The sequence below is a fragment of the Manis pentadactyla genome, chromosome 1 (genome assembly GCF_030020395.1).
Source record: "Manis pentadactyla isolate mManPen7 chromosome 1, mManPen7.hap1, whole genome shotgun sequence".
NCBI classification, from domain to species: domain Eukaryota; kingdom Metazoa; phylum Chordata; class Mammalia; order Pholidota; family Manidae; genus Manis; species Manis pentadactyla.
The window spans coordinates 235914161-235930433 of record NC_080019.1 but is presented as its reverse complement, the minus strand read 5'-3'; the positions used below and the strand labels follow the sequence as shown (position 1 = coordinate 235930433).

The following is a 16273-nucleotide window of genomic DNA, read 5'->3' as shown; positions in this document are numbered from 1 at the left end:
CGGTGCCCCCAGCCAGCCATGGAGCCATGATGGAAGGGGAGGTTGAGAGTAAGCACCCCAGCAGCCCTTGTTGCGGGCAGGGGCAGTAGTGTAGGGCTCCAGTGCCACCCAGGCTCCCAGAGGCCCAGCAGGCTTTGGTCCCAGCTGGCCAGGCAGTAACTGGCTTGATGACACACCCTCTCTTGGCTGCTTTTCCTGTCTCCTTGCCACGCCTCTGCTGGCGCTTCCTGGCTTCACCGCCCACATTAACTACGCACTCGTGTCAGTCGGTGTGAGTGTCTGCGGAAAGTGAGACAGACACTGTGCGTTAGTAGCAGCGTAGACAGCTACGGGGACCTCTTCTCCCAGGTGACCCCTGACCGCATGAAGGGGTCCAGCCCACGGACCTAGCCGGGGCTCCGAAGGCTCAGAAGACAGGCTGGCCACCGTCTGGGTCTGCGGCAGGCAGGCCTGGGAGGCACCAACTAGAGAGCTGGCTCGGCAGGCCCAGGCCGCTGGAGACAGGCAGTCACAGAGCTCTCTGCAGCCCGGAGTGCCCAGGCCTCAGGCCCTACAGACTGAGGCCGGAGAGGCCTGGCCGGCCCCTCCAGGCTCAGAGCTGCCCTCCCCTCCAAGAATGCCGCCCCCCTCCCGCCCCAGGCCCGTGGAAGGGCCCGTCAAGCACTGGGGCCGGCACCGCCTGCTCCTCCACGGCTGCTGGCCTCAGCGTGGACCACAGGACCTCTTCCGTGCCCTGCTCAGTGCCTGGGGACCGGCGGCCGGCGGCCACCCCCGCTGGACAGGGCCCAGCCGCGCGCTTCCCGAGCGGCCTCCAGGGGGCGTCGCCGCGCAGCCGGTGGGGGCTCCGCCGGCCCGCCCCCCGCCGCACGTGCGGCGCTGCTTTCCGCCGCCTCATTTCTCCCCAGCCTGAGGTCGAAGCCTAGACCCTGAGCAGGCGCAGCGTCCGCTTGTCCACGCGGCTGCTCATCGGCTTGCGCGGGGCACGGTCGGCGCGCCCCGCTCCGGCCGCGGCAGGTGCAGGGTTAAGGCGGGGGGAGGCTTCCGCAGTCGGTGGGGGACGAGGGGCGGACCCCGGCCGGCCCCGCCCCACGCCGGAGCAGAGCCCGAGCCCCGCGGAGCCTCGCCGAGGCCGGCCGCAGCCCCAGCCGGACCGGAGCCGGCACCGAAGGAGCCGTATCGGCGGACCCCGCGCCCCGGCCGGTGAGTCCCGCGGGCGCCGCGCTCAGGGGAAGTTTGGGGCGCGGGGTGCAGAGCCGCGGCGCTCTCGCCCGGACCCCTCCCACGCGCTGCAAGTTTGGTGCCAGGAGGCTCCCGCGCCAGGGGTCCCAGGAGCGTGGTCCCCGCGGCAAAGGAGGGGCCGGGCTTTGGGGGGCTGTGCTGTGAGGGGACCCAAAAGTCCAGCCGCCCGTTCCTGCTGGAAATGCCTGGAGTCTGGGCCCCTAGAGCCCTGAGCTCACGGGATCCCCAGATCGTCCCCCGACCCCCTTCTGGACAACGAGGAGGCTGGCCTCTGGGAACCGTGGCCTGGGCAAAACCCTGAGAGTAGAAGGGGAGATCGAGGGACCCTGGCGTGCAGCTCCTCCCCTCCCGGTCCCCGACGCCCTGATCTCACCTCCTGCCGGTGGGAATGGATGAACTCTATGGAATGTCCCCGAAAGGGGTTGTAGGGATACCCCGAAGTCTGACCCCGGCAGCAGGTGCCCGGGACGCCGTAACGGGGAGGGTACAATAGTGGACGGGAAGGGGGCAGGGCAGAGTCCTATCCCAGTCACTTATCGCCCACCTAGACCCGGATTCCTGCCGGGGAGCGCCCAGGGGAGGGCAGGGGGTGTAGCGGAACTGGCCCACCCCTGCCCCAGAGGGAGGAGAGAATCTGCCCCGTGCTCTCGGAGTCTGCCCTCCTTCCCACTCCTGGAGGCTCCACGGTGGCGTGCTGGCCCGTGGGGCTGTGTTCTCCCCCTGCCTTCCCACCAGGGATTTGGGGCGGGCCCTGTCTTGGATTCCAGAAGGCGCGCCTGTACCCAGAGGGCCTGCCCTGTGGCCCTGACCCTTTGCTTCCCCTCTCTTCCTCAGGTGAAGGCCTCCCTGGAGCTCTGGTGGAGTTCAGATGAGGCCCCACCGTGTCCCTCAGTGAGGCCTGCAGCCAGAGCGGACAGCATGGCCTGCCACCGGAGGTGAACATCATGGCCGCAGGAGGCGGCCGGGCCTTCGCCTGGCAGGTGCTTCCCCCCATGCCCACCTGCCGGGTCTATGGCACAGTGGCATGCCAGGACGGGCACCTGCTAGTGCTGGGGGGTTGCGGCCGGGCTGGGCTGCCCTTGGACACCGCTGAGACACTGGACATGAGCTCCCACACATGGCTGGCACTGGCGCCCCTGCCCACTGCCCGGGCTGGTGCAGCTGCTGTGGCACTGGGCAAGCAGGTGCTCGTGGTGGGCGGTGTGGATGAAGGCCAGAGTCCTGTGGCTGCTGTGGAGGCCTTCCTGGCTGATGAGGGCCGCTGGGAGCGTCGGGCTTCCCTCCCTCAGGCAGCCATGGGGGTTGCGACTGTGGAGAGAGGTGAGTCTCCTTAGGGAAGATCCCTCGGGTGCCCCAGCACCTTCCGCTCCTTCCTGACTTGGTCCCTGACCCGCAGAGAATGGATGAGAACCATAAAGTTTGTGGGAGAGCCCCGGCTTAGGCTCTGCCTCCCACCCCTGCCCCTGCCGAGCTCTGGGCTGGGCTTGCAGCGGCCTTATCTGCTTTTTCCATCTGTGAGGTGGGAGGCAGAGCCCAGGCTGGCCCCCAGCGTGCTGGAAAGCCCCAGCCACCTCCCTGCCCATTCTCCTTCTCTAAGAAACAGGGAGGGGTGGCCCAAAGACTCCCAGGGTTATAAATAGTCTGGGGAGGGGGAGGGGAGCATGGCCTTGGCTCAGAGCCCAGCAAGTGCTTAGATTCCCCCAGTGCACACACATACCACGGAGCCTGAGGCAGACAAAGGCGGAGCTGGCCTGGGGACAGTTGCCATGGAAGCCCCCAGCTGACTGGCCTACGGTCCCCAAGGCCTCCAGACATGCCCCCAATTGACCCTGAGGGTGTAACAGGGCAAGAACCTAATGGAGGTGCTGGCAGGGCTCCTGGACAGAAGGCTTGTGGCCCGCTCCCTCGTCCTGGGCCCAAGCTCCTCTCCCAGCCTCCCAGCTGATCCCCACAATCCCTCCTTAGGCTGAGCTCTGTGCTGAGCAGATCCCCATCTGACACTGGCTACTGACTTAAACCATCCTCCAACCTCCTTCCCCGAGGGGAGCTCCCACCTTGAGGCCTCCAGGTCTGACCACCGGTCCTGCTTGGATGCCAGACTTGGTTGCCATAGCATCTCCAGGGAGACGGAGACGGATTATAATTAGATCAGCTGCCTCCCAGCTCTTCATTTGGAGGGGCCCTGGCCAGAGCAGGAATCCTCCCTGTCTCAGCCCCCACTCCAGGCAGGCAGGAGGGTCTCAGCTGCCGCCGAGGACCGCCAACATGCAGAGCTCCAGCCACCCAGGCCTGAGCAGGGTGGCTGTCAGGGTGGGGTGCCCTGGCCAGGCCAGGGTGCAGTGTGAATTACTCTTTTCTGTGCAGATGGTATGGTGTATGCTCTGGGGGGAATGGGCCCCGACACGGCCCCCCAGGCCCAGGTTCGGATGTATGAACTCCGCCAGGACTGCTGGCTTTCGTTACCCTCTATGCCCACACCCTGCTACGGGGCCTCCACCTTCCTGCATGGGAACAAGATCTACGTCCTGGGTAAGGGCCAGGGGGTGGGGACGTGGGAAAGGAGCTCCTCGTTCAGAGGCACCTAGCCCCACAGGTTGGCCAGGAGAGGCTTAGTCAGGGATGGTGAGACGAGAGAAGCTTTGTTAGGGCAAGACAGGCTGCTCGGGGACCCGGGCCTCTGGGGGCCCTGCTGGGGCTGGGAAAGCAAACCCCAGAGCCTGAGGGCCTGTGGGGGGAGGAATCCCTGCTCTGGTGTGCACGTGGCCGTGTGTGGGTGGCGGGTCAGGATCCTGGTAGAGGAGAGCCTGTGAGGCCTCCCAGGCTCCCCGCCAGGTGCCCTGTCCTATTGGCAGGGGGCCGCCAGGGCAAGCTTCCGGTGACTGCTTTCGAGGCTTTTGATCTGGAGGCCCGCACCTGGACACGGCACCCGAGCCTGCCCAGCCGCCGGGCCTTTGCTGGCTGCACCATGGCCGAAGGCAGTGTCTTTAGCCTGGGTGGCCTGCAGCAGCCTGGGCCCCACAATTTCTACTCCCGGCCACACTTTGTCAACACTGTGGAGGTGTTCGACCTGGAGCACGGTGAGTGGTGGCTGCCCGGGATGGAGGGCGTAGGGTGGGGCACACTCTGACCTGCCCTCTCCTGCAGGGTCCTGGACCAAGCTGCCCCGCAGCCTGCGCATGAGAGAGAAGAGGGCCGACTTCGTGGTTGGCTCCCTCGGGGGCCACGTCGTGGCCATTGGGGGCCTTGGTGAGTCTTTGTGGGACAAGGGACAGGACGGGAGCCCGAGACAGGAAAGCAGCCGCCCTGGCGTGAGCACCGCTCCTGCCGTTCTCTAGACACTGCAGAAGCCGGGGCTTCAGGAGGGCCCCTTTCCCAACCTGCAAGGCAGGCAGGCTGTGGTGCATGTGGCCCAGCTCTTGGGGTACCCCCAGGGCCTGGCTGAGGGCTCTGTACCAGCAGGGGCTGGGGACAGAAACAGGACAGAGGACCTCTGAGTGAGTGAATGGGGGCAGTGAGTAGCCAGGCATGGACAGCCCGTCCCGGGGTGGCGCCTGCTGGGCCATGCTTGCCTCACAGCCTGTGCCCTGTCCAACTTCTGTCTCCTTGCAGGAAACCAGCCATGCCCCCTGGGCTCCGTGGAGGGCTTCAGCCTTGCACGGCAGCGCTGGGAGGCACTGCCTGCCATGCCCACGGCTCGCTGCTCCTGTTCTAGTCTGCAGGCAGGGCCCCGGCTGTTTGTTATCGGGGGTGTGGCCCAGGGTCCCAGCCAAGCTGTGGAGGCACTCTGTCTGCGTGATGGGGTCTGAATGCATGATGGCACCTGTTCACTGAAGCAGCTCAGTGCCGGCACAGACGTCTGTGGCTCCTTTGGCTGCAAGGAAGCTCACTGTGTCTCTGTGGGATGAAGGGGACACAGGGGTGGGTACTCAAGACGCTGCCTCGGGGACTTGGGGCCCTCATCTTTAGTGCGGGACACATATACACTCCATCCCCATTCATTCATGGGGCGCTCCTGGCTCCATCTCTGCTCAGCTCTGGAACCTACTGGGCCCAGTGTGGCACCGGGAAGTGGAGGGAAGGGGGGGCCAGCCTCATGCCCCACAGAGCCAGGCCGACCTGGAATTGACCAGGCTGTCCTGAAAAGTCGTAGCTGCCAGCCTGCGTTGGGGCTCCTGTGGACAACATGGAGGGAAGGAGGAGCGGCCATGGGAGCCTCCAGAGGGCCAGAGGCATGGCGCCTTCACGCTCCTCACACTCTGCCCTGTGGCCTCAGGCACGTTGCTTCACCTCTGTGTGCCTGAGCAGCCTCATGTGCCAAGGGGGATCTCTAAAGCCTTCCTGCCTTCCTTACAGGGCTGTTGTGAGGACCAGGGGGCCACCTGTGCAAGTAAAAGTGCTGCTGAAACCTGGTGTGGCCCCACTGTGCGCACCCCGGTGCCCTGCAGCCCTGGGCCGTCCTTCTCGGGCCTGTCTCCCAGGGAGGAGGTCCCAGGGAGCCCCTGCCCCCTAAGTGCTGTGGTGTCTCAGCCCCACCTGAGCCTCGGCTTACAGCCATCGCCCCCGTCCTAGGTGACCAGAGGAGAGCTCAGGAAACTACAGCAGGATGCTGCGGGGTCAGGATGTCCTCAAGTCCATGTCACGAGCATCTCCTCAAAGCCCGTGTTTGCGTCCACGGGCAGGGCGGTGGCCGGTGTGGGCTGTGGCCGGGACAGTCTCCCTCGGCCCCAGCTGAGGGGAGCTGTCTCTCAGGCAGGACAGTGTGACGCCCACCAGTGCCCTAGAGGCTGTCAGCCCTTGCCGCGCCCCAGCCTCTGCTGCCCACTCCTGGGGCCGTAGATGCTGCTTCCGTGCCAACACTCAGCACTGGGGCTCACAGCCCGTTTGCTACGAGCATGGACTCGTCTGGGGCCCACCTGTGGTGGCCTCACCAGGACAGCACCTCCCCACCCACCCATCACGCAGGCAGGGAGAGCAGCAGGGAGCCAGGCGTGGCCTTTGGGGCCCTACTGCCCCAGCCTCCGAGACCCAAGGGCTGCAAGCACAGATAGGCCTTGGGGTCAGCCATTCTTGTTTAATGCTCTGGACCAGTTAAGACACTCAGAGACCCCTGCGTGAAGGTAATGCAGCAGCTGAGGCCCTGGGGTCCCCGGGAGGTCAGGCAGTGTGTTGGTGGCCAGGGCATCGTCACTGCCACAGTGGTCACCCCGGGATGGCTGGCAGAAGTTCTGCTGGTAGGTGGTGCTGGCACAGGGAGCCTGGATTCGCACAAAGTGGACGAGGCGCTGGGGGAAGCCACCGAGTCCTGGGCCTGAGCTGAAGTCAGCCTGGTAGGAGGATTCCAGGGGCCACTGCTGGTGCGGCTCCAGCTCACAGGGTGCCCAGTGCAGGAAGGTGCGTCACTCCCAGAGGTGCTCCAGGTCTTTCCGCCTGCCGATGCCCTGCAGCAGACAGCAGGGGCCCTCCTCAACGGTATGGGCCCTTGGCCCACGGTCCCGGCACCAGGCACCCCTTGGGGCCCCTCCTAGCCCCTAACCTGCGTGGTGACACCCAGCCTCCCTGGCCCATACCCCAGGCTCCTCGGCCTGCCTGCCCAGCCATGCCTTCCATTCCAGGGTGAGCCCCCCAGAAAGCCGGGGGCCACTAGGACATTGACACCCCATCAGGCAGGCTGGCAGAGAAGCCAGAGCAGAGGCACCTCTGGGGAACGGGCTGCTTCCCAGAGGAGAGCGGCTGTCCTCTGCGGGCCGCGGTCCTCCCGGCCCCCTGCGGCCTGGGCTGGCCCCCCGCCCTCCAGCAGCACTCACCCTGTCAAAGGACGTGCCGTTGTCATGCATTTTGGAGAACAAGTGCTGCTGCGCTGATTCCTGGAAAGACCATGAGAAAGAAGGTGGGTGGGACGATACTCACCTGCTCCCCGATGTCACCTCAGGGCTGCAGGGGAGGGAGGTGCTGGGATCCACCCGCAAACCGCTGCACTGCCCGCACCCTGAGGACACACAGGAAGCAAGGCGCCACCTCACCCCTGGGGCACCTGCCCCCAGCAGCAGCTCCTGGGGCCCCCGACTGAGGCAGAGGCGTGGGGGCCATGGCTGGAGCCTTGGGGGGCCCCCAGTGAAGTCACACAGACCAGGCTGCAGCCCTCCCTTTGCCCACACCTACTCTCCACCAGCGGCCCAGGCTCTGGCCCCAAGTCCACCGGGAAACTCAAATTCCTCTCTGGCGTGAGCACGCTCAGCTCTAGACTCTGGCTAACCACCACTCCACATGGCTATGTAAATGACTGATGGGAGTCCCCGGCTCCGGGCCATCCCTCACCCCAGGCCCTTGAGTGCCCTGGATTCCTGTCCTTCATGCCCTATATCCAGTGTGCTGGGGATCCTGGTGACACCTCCTTCCCTGAGCACCCAGGATCAGATGCCCCTCAGCATGGCACTGCTCTCATCCCGAGGCCACCTTCCTCTCCTGCAAAGCTTACCTGCTGCTTCCAAACCTGCTCTTCTAGCCTGCTGCCCTCTCAGCAGGCAGAATCATTCTTTAAACCTGTGCATTAGGTCACACCCTGTTGCAGAAAAGGCTCCCTAGTTCCTCAGGTCGTCGTGTGGCCCACGAGGCCCATGCTGTCGGCCCCTCTGGCAGCACACGGCTGTCCTCCCCACCTGTCCCTCTGCTGGGGCGCTGAGCCCCTGACCAGGACACATGGGCAATAGTGGCTGGCTGCCTTGCTCATGTCTGTAGCTCCAAGACTGAACGCCCTGGCTGGCACTGTGCTCCGTTAAATAAATGAGCAGGGACGGAAGGTCCCCATGGCATTTGCTTTGGCCCAGCTAGAGCCAGAGAGCTGTGCCCCATCCCCAGGCAGAGAATGACCACCTCTCAGGCCCTCAGACTTCATCAGGAATCGCTCCCCAACCATCCTTGCCTTTATGACTAGTGTCTGTCCCCAGATCCCACGCCTCAGCCCCTCAGCATCCCCTGCTGCAGGCCCGACGTGGTGACCTCAGCCGCCGCAGGGCTGGAGGGTGCACAATGGTTGACAGCAGCCTCCCAGCTAAGGCAGGCAGGCCCTTTCAGAAAAAAACACAGGAGAAAATCTTCAGGATCTAGAGCTAGAGCTCATAGATCCAGGCAAAGAGTTCTTAGACTTGACACCAAAAGCAAGAGCCATAAAAGAAAAAACCGATACATTGGACCTCATCAAAATTATAACAAAGTTTTGTTCTGTGAGTGTCCATGTGAAGAGGACGAAAAGACAAGCTACAGAGGGAGAGAAAATATTTGCAAACCACATGTATAATAAAGGACTAGTATCTAGAATGTACGAAGAACTCTCAGAACTCAACAGTAAAATAACAAGCAATCCAACTGGAAATGGGTAATGACATGCGGACACTTCCCCAAAGAGGTTTGCACAGATAGCTGATAACAGATGGGAGAATTTTCTCCATCATTAAACTTCAGGGACATGCACATCAAAACCACAGTGAGATACCACAACACAGTCAGAGCGGCTAAAACAAAAAGTAGGGACACCACCAAATGCTGGTGAAGATGCAGAGAAACTGGACCACTGTACACGGCTGGTGGGAGTGTAAATGGCGCAGCGACTCTGGAAAAGTTTGGCTTTTTTTTAAAAGCTAAACATGCAGCTCTCATATGGCCCAGTAATTGCACTCCTGGGTGTTTATGTTTATCCCGAAGAAATGAAGTTATTTACCTAACAACCTGTATGCATATGTTTACAGCAGCTTTCTAAGAGCCAAACAGGAATCAGCCCAAACATCTTCGAAGAAGTGAATGGTTAAACAAAACTAGGGAAAGGGCTAACAGTGGTTAAACAAACATACTGTAGAATGCTGCTCAGTACCGAGCCATTGATTACACACAGCAACTTGGATGGACCTCTAGGAAATCATGCTGAGCAGGAAGAGCTGATCCCCAAAGGCTTCACGCTGAATCATTCCATTTATGTAACATTTTTGAAGTGACAAAACTTCAGAAATGGAGAGCAGGCTGGTGGATGCCAGGAGTAAGGGACAGGTGAAGGGTGGAGGAGTGGGAGGCTGGTGGGGTGGTCAGAAAAGGGCAGTACAGGATCCTTGTGATGTCACGTCTACACTACGGTGGTAGACACAGAACCTACCCAGGTAGTGACATTTTGTAAATCTCTCTCTCACACACACCAAACGGAGTAAAACGGGAAATGTGCAGGAGATGGGTTGGCTGCATCCATGTCTGTGTCCTGGTTGTGCTTTATACCACAGCTTCCCAAAAGGCTGCCCCTGGGGGACACCAGGCAAGGCACAGAAGGGATCTCTTTTGTTTCTTACAATTGTTGCTTATGATCCACAATCACCTCCATACAAACTTCAATTAAACAAAACACATGGGAGTTGGGGGCAAGTTCCAACTGACCCTAAACGTCTCTCCTTGTCTCTGCCCCCCGCTGTGGAGCTGCACTCGGTTCTGGGGTGTGGGTACCTCGACTGTCCCGCAGCTCTGACTCTGGGTGGTATCCTCACAGCGCCAGGGTAACCAGCTGACTCCTGCTGACCTGGGGTCGGTCCTCACCACCGTGGGAGCCTGGTTAGAAGGGGAGCCTCTTCCCATCCCCCAGGCAGTTCCGAGTGTCCCTGAAGAGAATCTCATTGCATGTTTGTTCCTCAACCAGCCAGGGCTCCTTTAGGAGGAGGTGGTAAAGCCCGTGGATGCCAGCAGGTGGGCCTGGGTGGGGCACCGTGAAGCCCCTGTGGCGGACTGAGGTGTGGCAGGGGTGGGAGGCAGAGACCCAGCGGTCACGGGGACACAGAGGGTGGGCCTGCCCCCGCCCCCGCCCCCGCCCCACCCAGGAGCCCCTGGGAGTCTTGGCTGACCATAAGAACAAACAGAACCAGGGTTACATTTCCCAAGAGTCAGGCAGGTGGAGGCTAGAAATAAATCAATATGGTTTAAAGGGAAAAAGAATGTTCTTGCACCTGAATGACATGGACACGATTTCTCTCTGCCCCAAGCTCCCTCCCTGCACCAGGGTAGGTGACGCAGCTCAGGAAGGTTTAACCTGCAGTCAGCGCTGAAACTGGGCACCATTGGCTAATAAGAAAATAAAATGTGCTCCTTCCTGAGCAGTCCCACTAATTAAAACAGCTTCAAGCCTACAAAAGCCTAGAGACTTGGCATTTATACAATCTGAGCCCGAGCCCCACACATCATGCTATTTGGGGCTGCTGATAATGCCATGAAAAGCTTTATGTAGCAAGTCTTCAATCAAAACACATCCCCTACTTGTGTGCCTGGAACAGACTGAGAGGATGTTCTTCTCTGGGATGAGAGCTGGCCCTGAAGGCTGCTCCTCCCAGCCAGCAGGGCATCCCCAGACTGCCTCTGTCCCCACCACTCAGGGAGGTGGCACCAGGTGAACTGCCCAGAGCTGCACTTCGGGCTGGCTCAGCAGGCAGGGTTGGGCACCCCTTGCACCTGAGAATGCTAAGGAAGACAGGCTCCACAGCATGGCAGCCCCCAGGACGCTGCCCTTGGCCAGAGAAGGCAATTCCTGCAGAATCCAGGGGGCAGATGGAGGAGGACCTGGCTAGAGGCTGGGAAGCAAGAAGCTGTGGCGTGCAGAGCAAGTTCCAGGTGCCCTGCCAGCTCCGGGTCCACCCTGCTCTCGCCCAGGAGGCTGAACTGAGTGTAGCTCTTGAGGCAACCTTCCCTCTGGCCACGGGCAGCCTGGAGCTGACGGTGGGAGGAGGCACAGGCGTTTCTCCTCGCTCCCCCCAGGCCAGTCCCCTGCTGGCTGTGCTCTGCCCAGATGGCCACTCCTCTCCAGGGGGCTCTGCACCTCTCTCCTGGGTTCCAGGAGCCCTGCCTTGCCCTTGTCCCTTTGGGCCCAGGGGTGCTGACCACTCGGTCATCGCCAACCTGTGAAACCACCTGTCCCTGAGGCCCCGTACCTGCTCCTGTGTGTGTGCACGACTCTGGGTTTTCCTGTTTGGGGTGGGCTCTTGACTGCTAGGACCCAGCTGATGCCCAGTGCCCCCTCCTTGTCTCCAGGCCCACAGGCAGTGGAGGGCCAAGGGCCCTGCCTCCCTCTCCTGTCCTCTGAAAGCCTTTTCCTGTTCTAGGCCATTTCTGCCACCACCTCGCCAGGCCCCCTTGGCGAGGCACACTGGTAGGCACCAGCCACTTTCTGTGCTCCTTCCCTGACTCAAGGATGTCTCCTACTCACTGCCAAGCCTCTGGAGGCTGGGGCTGGACTGCGGGCTTGACCATGGGCTTCCATGGCACCAATGAATCAGAGCCCAACGGCAGCTATGGGCAAAACTCAAGACTTACTTCCTGGATTCTGAGGGCTCTCTCCCAGTGACCACCCACCCAACCTGGGCCCTGACCCTTCCGTCCACTTAGGAACATGTCCAGCGTGGTACTGGCTCTTCTCCACCTTGACTGCAGGGTTAACACCTGACACTTCAGGGAAGAGAGGCACGCCCGGCCCCCCGCTGCCCGTACCTGACACCGCTGCAGGAACACCACCAGCGGCTGGGGCCTGGCTGCTAGGCGGTACTCTTGAGTACCTTCACTCCTGAACTGCCCTTGGTAGTGCCCGTAGAAGCCATTGCTGTGCTAGAACAAGGCATGCAGGAGGGTGAGTCCCACCCCAAGAAATGGCCTGATGGCTAGACCAAGAGGGACCGGGACCAGGACACGACAGTGGTCTGGGGAGGAGTCAGCCACACAGGAGTATCAGAGGGCCGCTCTGTGCTGGGGCCCTAAGGGCAGAGGTTCAGAGGCCAGGATGGGGTGGGTATGCTGGGAGACCAGCAAAGGGGCTTTGTGACAAGGATTGTGGGCATGCTGGAGAGGAGCGAGGTGATGCCACAGAGGGACGGGCCTACGCTGGTTTGGGGGTACGGATTCTCTGCGAAGAGTGAGGGGTGGGCCAGACAGGCTCTGGGTGGGGCCCGTCAGAGCACGGGGCGGCGCTGCAGGAGCAGGGCACCTGCTGCCTAGTGGCCTGGTCCTCCCCAGGGCATCTGAGAGGATGTCCCCTTTGTTTTCCTCCCCCCACTGTTAATGGGGCAAAAGTCCCCACAGAGCAAGGACCCAGATGGATCCACCCTCTGCCTCCACTGACAGGGTCGTGAATGGCCATACACTCGGCTATCCGGGGCAGGAAGGGCACCCTCTGGAAGTGGGGCACTAAGCAAGGGATCACTTTCCAGAATTTCTCACCACCAGCAGATACCCTCTGGGGGAATTTCACAGGCAGGAACTGGCGCAAGATAGAATGAGTGCCCATCAGGGGCCTGACAAGGGCTGTATGTGCTGTTCTTAGGTGGATCCCTGTGAACGGCTGTGTCCAGCCAGGGAACGCCTGTGGCCCAGACCTATGGTCCAGAGTGCTCCCTGGAGAGGGCAGGTATGTTGAGTCCTCCACAGTCACAGCCCGGAGCAGGCAGAACTGATCCTGAGCCGGCTTCTGGCCATGGCCGTGTGCCCCTCAGCACGATGGAGGAGCCTTGTGCTTTTCACCCCACTGAGGGCTGGGGCTGCCCAGCCTGTCTGTCTGCCACCTGTTCAAACACCCTCTTGTTCTCTATTCCATTTAGTGCAACAGTATTTACTGGGCCTTTACTGTATTCCAGGCATGGAGTGGGATGTGGGATATACAGACAGAAGAAAACAGTCTTTGTTCTAAGGTGTTCCTAGCCTAGAGCACGCAAACCCAGGAGTCCGGGGAGACCAGGCAAAGGACTGGGAAAAAATGGGGAGGCTAGAGGCTAGGAGGTCCAGCTGGTTAGCGGGAGACCAGGACACATGGGAGGGGATATGGTGTCTGGAAGGTGAGGTAGGCCCTGGGGTGACCTCAGGCTGGCAGAGGAGGAGCGGGCAGCTCAGGGTCCTCCACCAGCCTGGATGCTGGATGAAACCCTCCTTGTTTTTTTCTCCAGGGCCAGGGTGGGATTAAGTGCCAAGTGCATTCTTCCCCAAGAGCCCACTAAAGCACTTTGCATCTTCCGGAGAAGGAGGCAGAAAAGGCAAAACTCCTCTTGTCTTTTTGAGGCTACATATAAGGAAAGGGAACCTCAAGTGACCTTCCTGTTGCTTAGTGACAAAGGGCAGTTGTGAGGGCACAATGTGGCCGCCGCCCCAGGGCTCGCTGTTGGGCTCCGCCTGTCCATTAGAGAAGCCATCCCCCTGCAGTCACAGCTTAGGAAATTTCTTCCACAGGGGAGCACACAAGGCTGCGCATTGGAGAAGAGGGGCTCACAGGCAATGAAATATTAAAGAACATTTCAGAGGCAAATCCTGCATTTTTAATACTGTGCAACCATACTGCCAGGGATCTAAATTTAGAGAGAATTCCATGGAGTCAGAAGAAATATTATAGGGATTGGTGGCACTTAGGAATAAGATTGCTGCTTCAGAGTGAGACTCAGACAACTTCTCTCAGGAGTCTGTGGTTGCTGGAACTAACTGTGAGGGGTGCATGTACAAGGGCCCCAGTGTAGAAGACAGCATGGCAGAGGAACAAAACAAAGCACGAAAAACATGACATTGTGGTTCCATTCCAAGCTACCCTTGGGCAGATTATTCTCTCTCTCTCTCATAACACAGGGACATGGACGGTTCAACCCTTTCACCAGCCAAAGGAAGCTGGCCATTAGCCTCAGAAAGTGTGCCAATGAATTGTTCAGCAACAGGAAACACTCAGAACCTACTGGTGTCCCTGGCACCAGCCCTCGCAGCCAGAAAGTCCACCCTGGGAGAGGCAGCCTGGAGGTCCCCTCTCACATGCATTCACAGGTTCAAGATGCTGACTGAGGCCTCTGAATGGGGGAAAAATGGTTAAGTAGCCTGAATATTTACCAGCAGGACATGGAAAACTTGGCCTATGGTCACACAATGAAATACTGGAGTTACTTTAAATGGGCTACAGATACTTGAATCCAGACATAAATCTTAAAAATGGTGAACAAAAAGTCAAGCTGTAAGTAAATTCAAAATGGATCAAAGAGCTGAATGTAAGTCATGAAACCATAAAACTCTTAGAAAAAAAACATAGGCAAAAATCTCTTGGACATAAACATGAGCAACTTCTTCATGAACATATCTCCCTGGGCAAGGGAAACAAAAGCAAAAATGAACAAATGGGACTATATCAAACTAAAAAGCTTCTGTACAGCAAAGGACACCATCAATAGAACAAAAAGGCATCCTATAGTATGGGAGAATATATTCATAAATGACATATCTGATAAGGGGTTGACATCCAAAGTATATAAAGAACTCACACACCTCAACAAAAAAAGCACAAATAATCCAATTAAAAAATGGGCAGAGGATATGAACAGACACTTCTCCAAAGAAGAAATTCAGATGGCCAACAGGCACATGAAAAGATGCTCCACATCACTATATCAGGGAAATGCAAATTAAAAGCACAATGAGATACCACCTCACACCAGGCAGGATGGCCAGCATCCAGCATCGAAAAGACTAAGAACAACAAATGTTGGTGAGGATGCGGAGAAAGGGGAACCCTCCTACACTGCTGGCGGGAATGTAAACTAGTTCACCCATTGTGGAAAGCAGTATGGAGGTTCCTCAAAAAACTCAAAATACAAATACCATTTGACCAGGAATTCCACTCCTAGGAATTTACCCTAAGGATGCAGCAGCCCAGTTTGAAAAAGACAGATGCACCCCTATGTTTATCGCAGCACTATTTACAATAGCCAAGAAATGGAAGCAACCTAAGTGCCCATCAGTAGATGAATGGATAAAGAAGATGTGGTACATATACACAATGGAATACTATTCGCCATAAGAAGAAAATAGATCCTACCATTTGCAACAACATGGATGGAGCTAGAGGATATTATGCTCAGTGAAATAAGCCAGGCGGAGAAAGACAAATACCAAATGATTTCACTCATCTGTGGAGTGTAAGAACAAAGCAAAAACTGAAGGAACAAAACAGCAGCAGACTCACAGAAGCCAAGAATGGACTAACAGTTACCAAAGGGAAAGGGACTGGGGAGGATGGGTGGGAGGGGAGGGATAAGGGGGAAAAAGGGGCATTACGATCAGCACATATGGTGTGTGTGTGGGGGCACGGGGAGGGCTGTGCAACACAGAGAAGACAAGTAGTGATTCTATAGCAACTTACTATGGTGATGGACAGTGACTGTAATGGGGTATGTGGGGGGGACTTGATAATGGGGGGAGTCTAGTAACCATAATGTTGCTCATGTAATTGCACATTAATGATACCAAAAAAAAAAGTCAAACTGTAGAAGATATGTGAAGTATACCATTTATAGAGTGATACAAACGTGTAAAACAAGGCTATGTATTATGACACAAGCATATGAACTAAAAATATAACGCACGCATAGAAATGATAAGCATCAAATTCAGGATAGATGTTGCCTGGGGGATCATATCAGGGAGGGAAGACTGGAGTTCCAACTGTGTGTGTGATGTCTTTATTTTTCAATGCTTCATTTAGGTTTAATGAACACAATAGAAAGTACACAACCTGACACATTTTGATCTATGTATACATCTATGAAACATAATCATCAAGATAGTAAACATATCCATCACCCCGAGTTTCCTTTAGCCCATCAGGTCTCTATGACGCTCACTGACTTCGGGCAAGTGCTGGGGGACTTTCTGTCAGTATAGATTTGCATTTTCTAGAATTTTATATAAATGGAATCATTTAGTGTATGTTCTTCTGTGTCTGGCTTCTTTCACTTAGCAAAATTATTTTGAGAATTATCTATGTTGTGGTGCCTATCAGTCATTCACTACCTTTTATTGCTTATTAGTTTTCCATTTATGGATATGCCAAATATCTCCTTTTGGTCTTTTTTTTCAAGTAGATTTTTTTTTTAGAGAAGTTTTAGGTTCATAGCAAAACTGAGTGGAAGGCACAGACTGCCCATGTATCTCTTGCCGTCACACATACATAACCTTGCCTACTATCAACATCCCACGGCGGAACGGTACGCATGATATAACTGCTGAA

The 16273-nt window shown here is 57.9% G+C and overlaps 2 protein-coding genes across 3 annotated transcripts; one reads left to right on the top strand and one right to left on the bottom strand.

Moving 5' to 3' along the window:
- The first annotated feature begins 251 nt into the window (after positions 1–251).
- Positions 252–5649, top strand: KLHDC8B (kelch domain containing 8B). 2 transcript variants are annotated; one of them, XM_057487714.1, is made up of 6 exons: positions 264–1200; positions 2074–2559; positions 3604–3768; positions 4092–4316; positions 4384–4485; positions 4849–5649. In XM_057487714.1, exons 2-6 carry the CDS (start codon positions 2184–2186, stop codon positions 5043–5045), a joined length of 1065 nt encoding a protein of 354 aa, XP_057343697.1. In that variant the 5' UTR covers positions 264–1200; positions 2074–2183; the 3' UTR covers positions 5046–5649. The 2 variants fall into 2 exon arrangements, with proteins under 2 accessions (XP_057343705.1, XP_057343697.1); XM_057487722.1 differs by lacking the exon at positions 3604–3768 and having other exon boundaries at positions 252–1200.
- A 139-nt stretch (positions 5650–5788) lies between these two features.
- Positions 5789–13247, bottom strand: C1H3orf84 (chromosome 1 C3orf84 homolog). The gene is given in 4 exon segments (XM_057487732.1): positions 5789–6698; positions 7044–7103; positions 11743–11857; positions 13222–13247. Coding segments are annotated over 4 exon segments (603 nt in total). The 3' UTR covers positions 5789–6296.
- Between the last annotated feature and the right edge of the window lie 3026 nt (positions 13248–16273).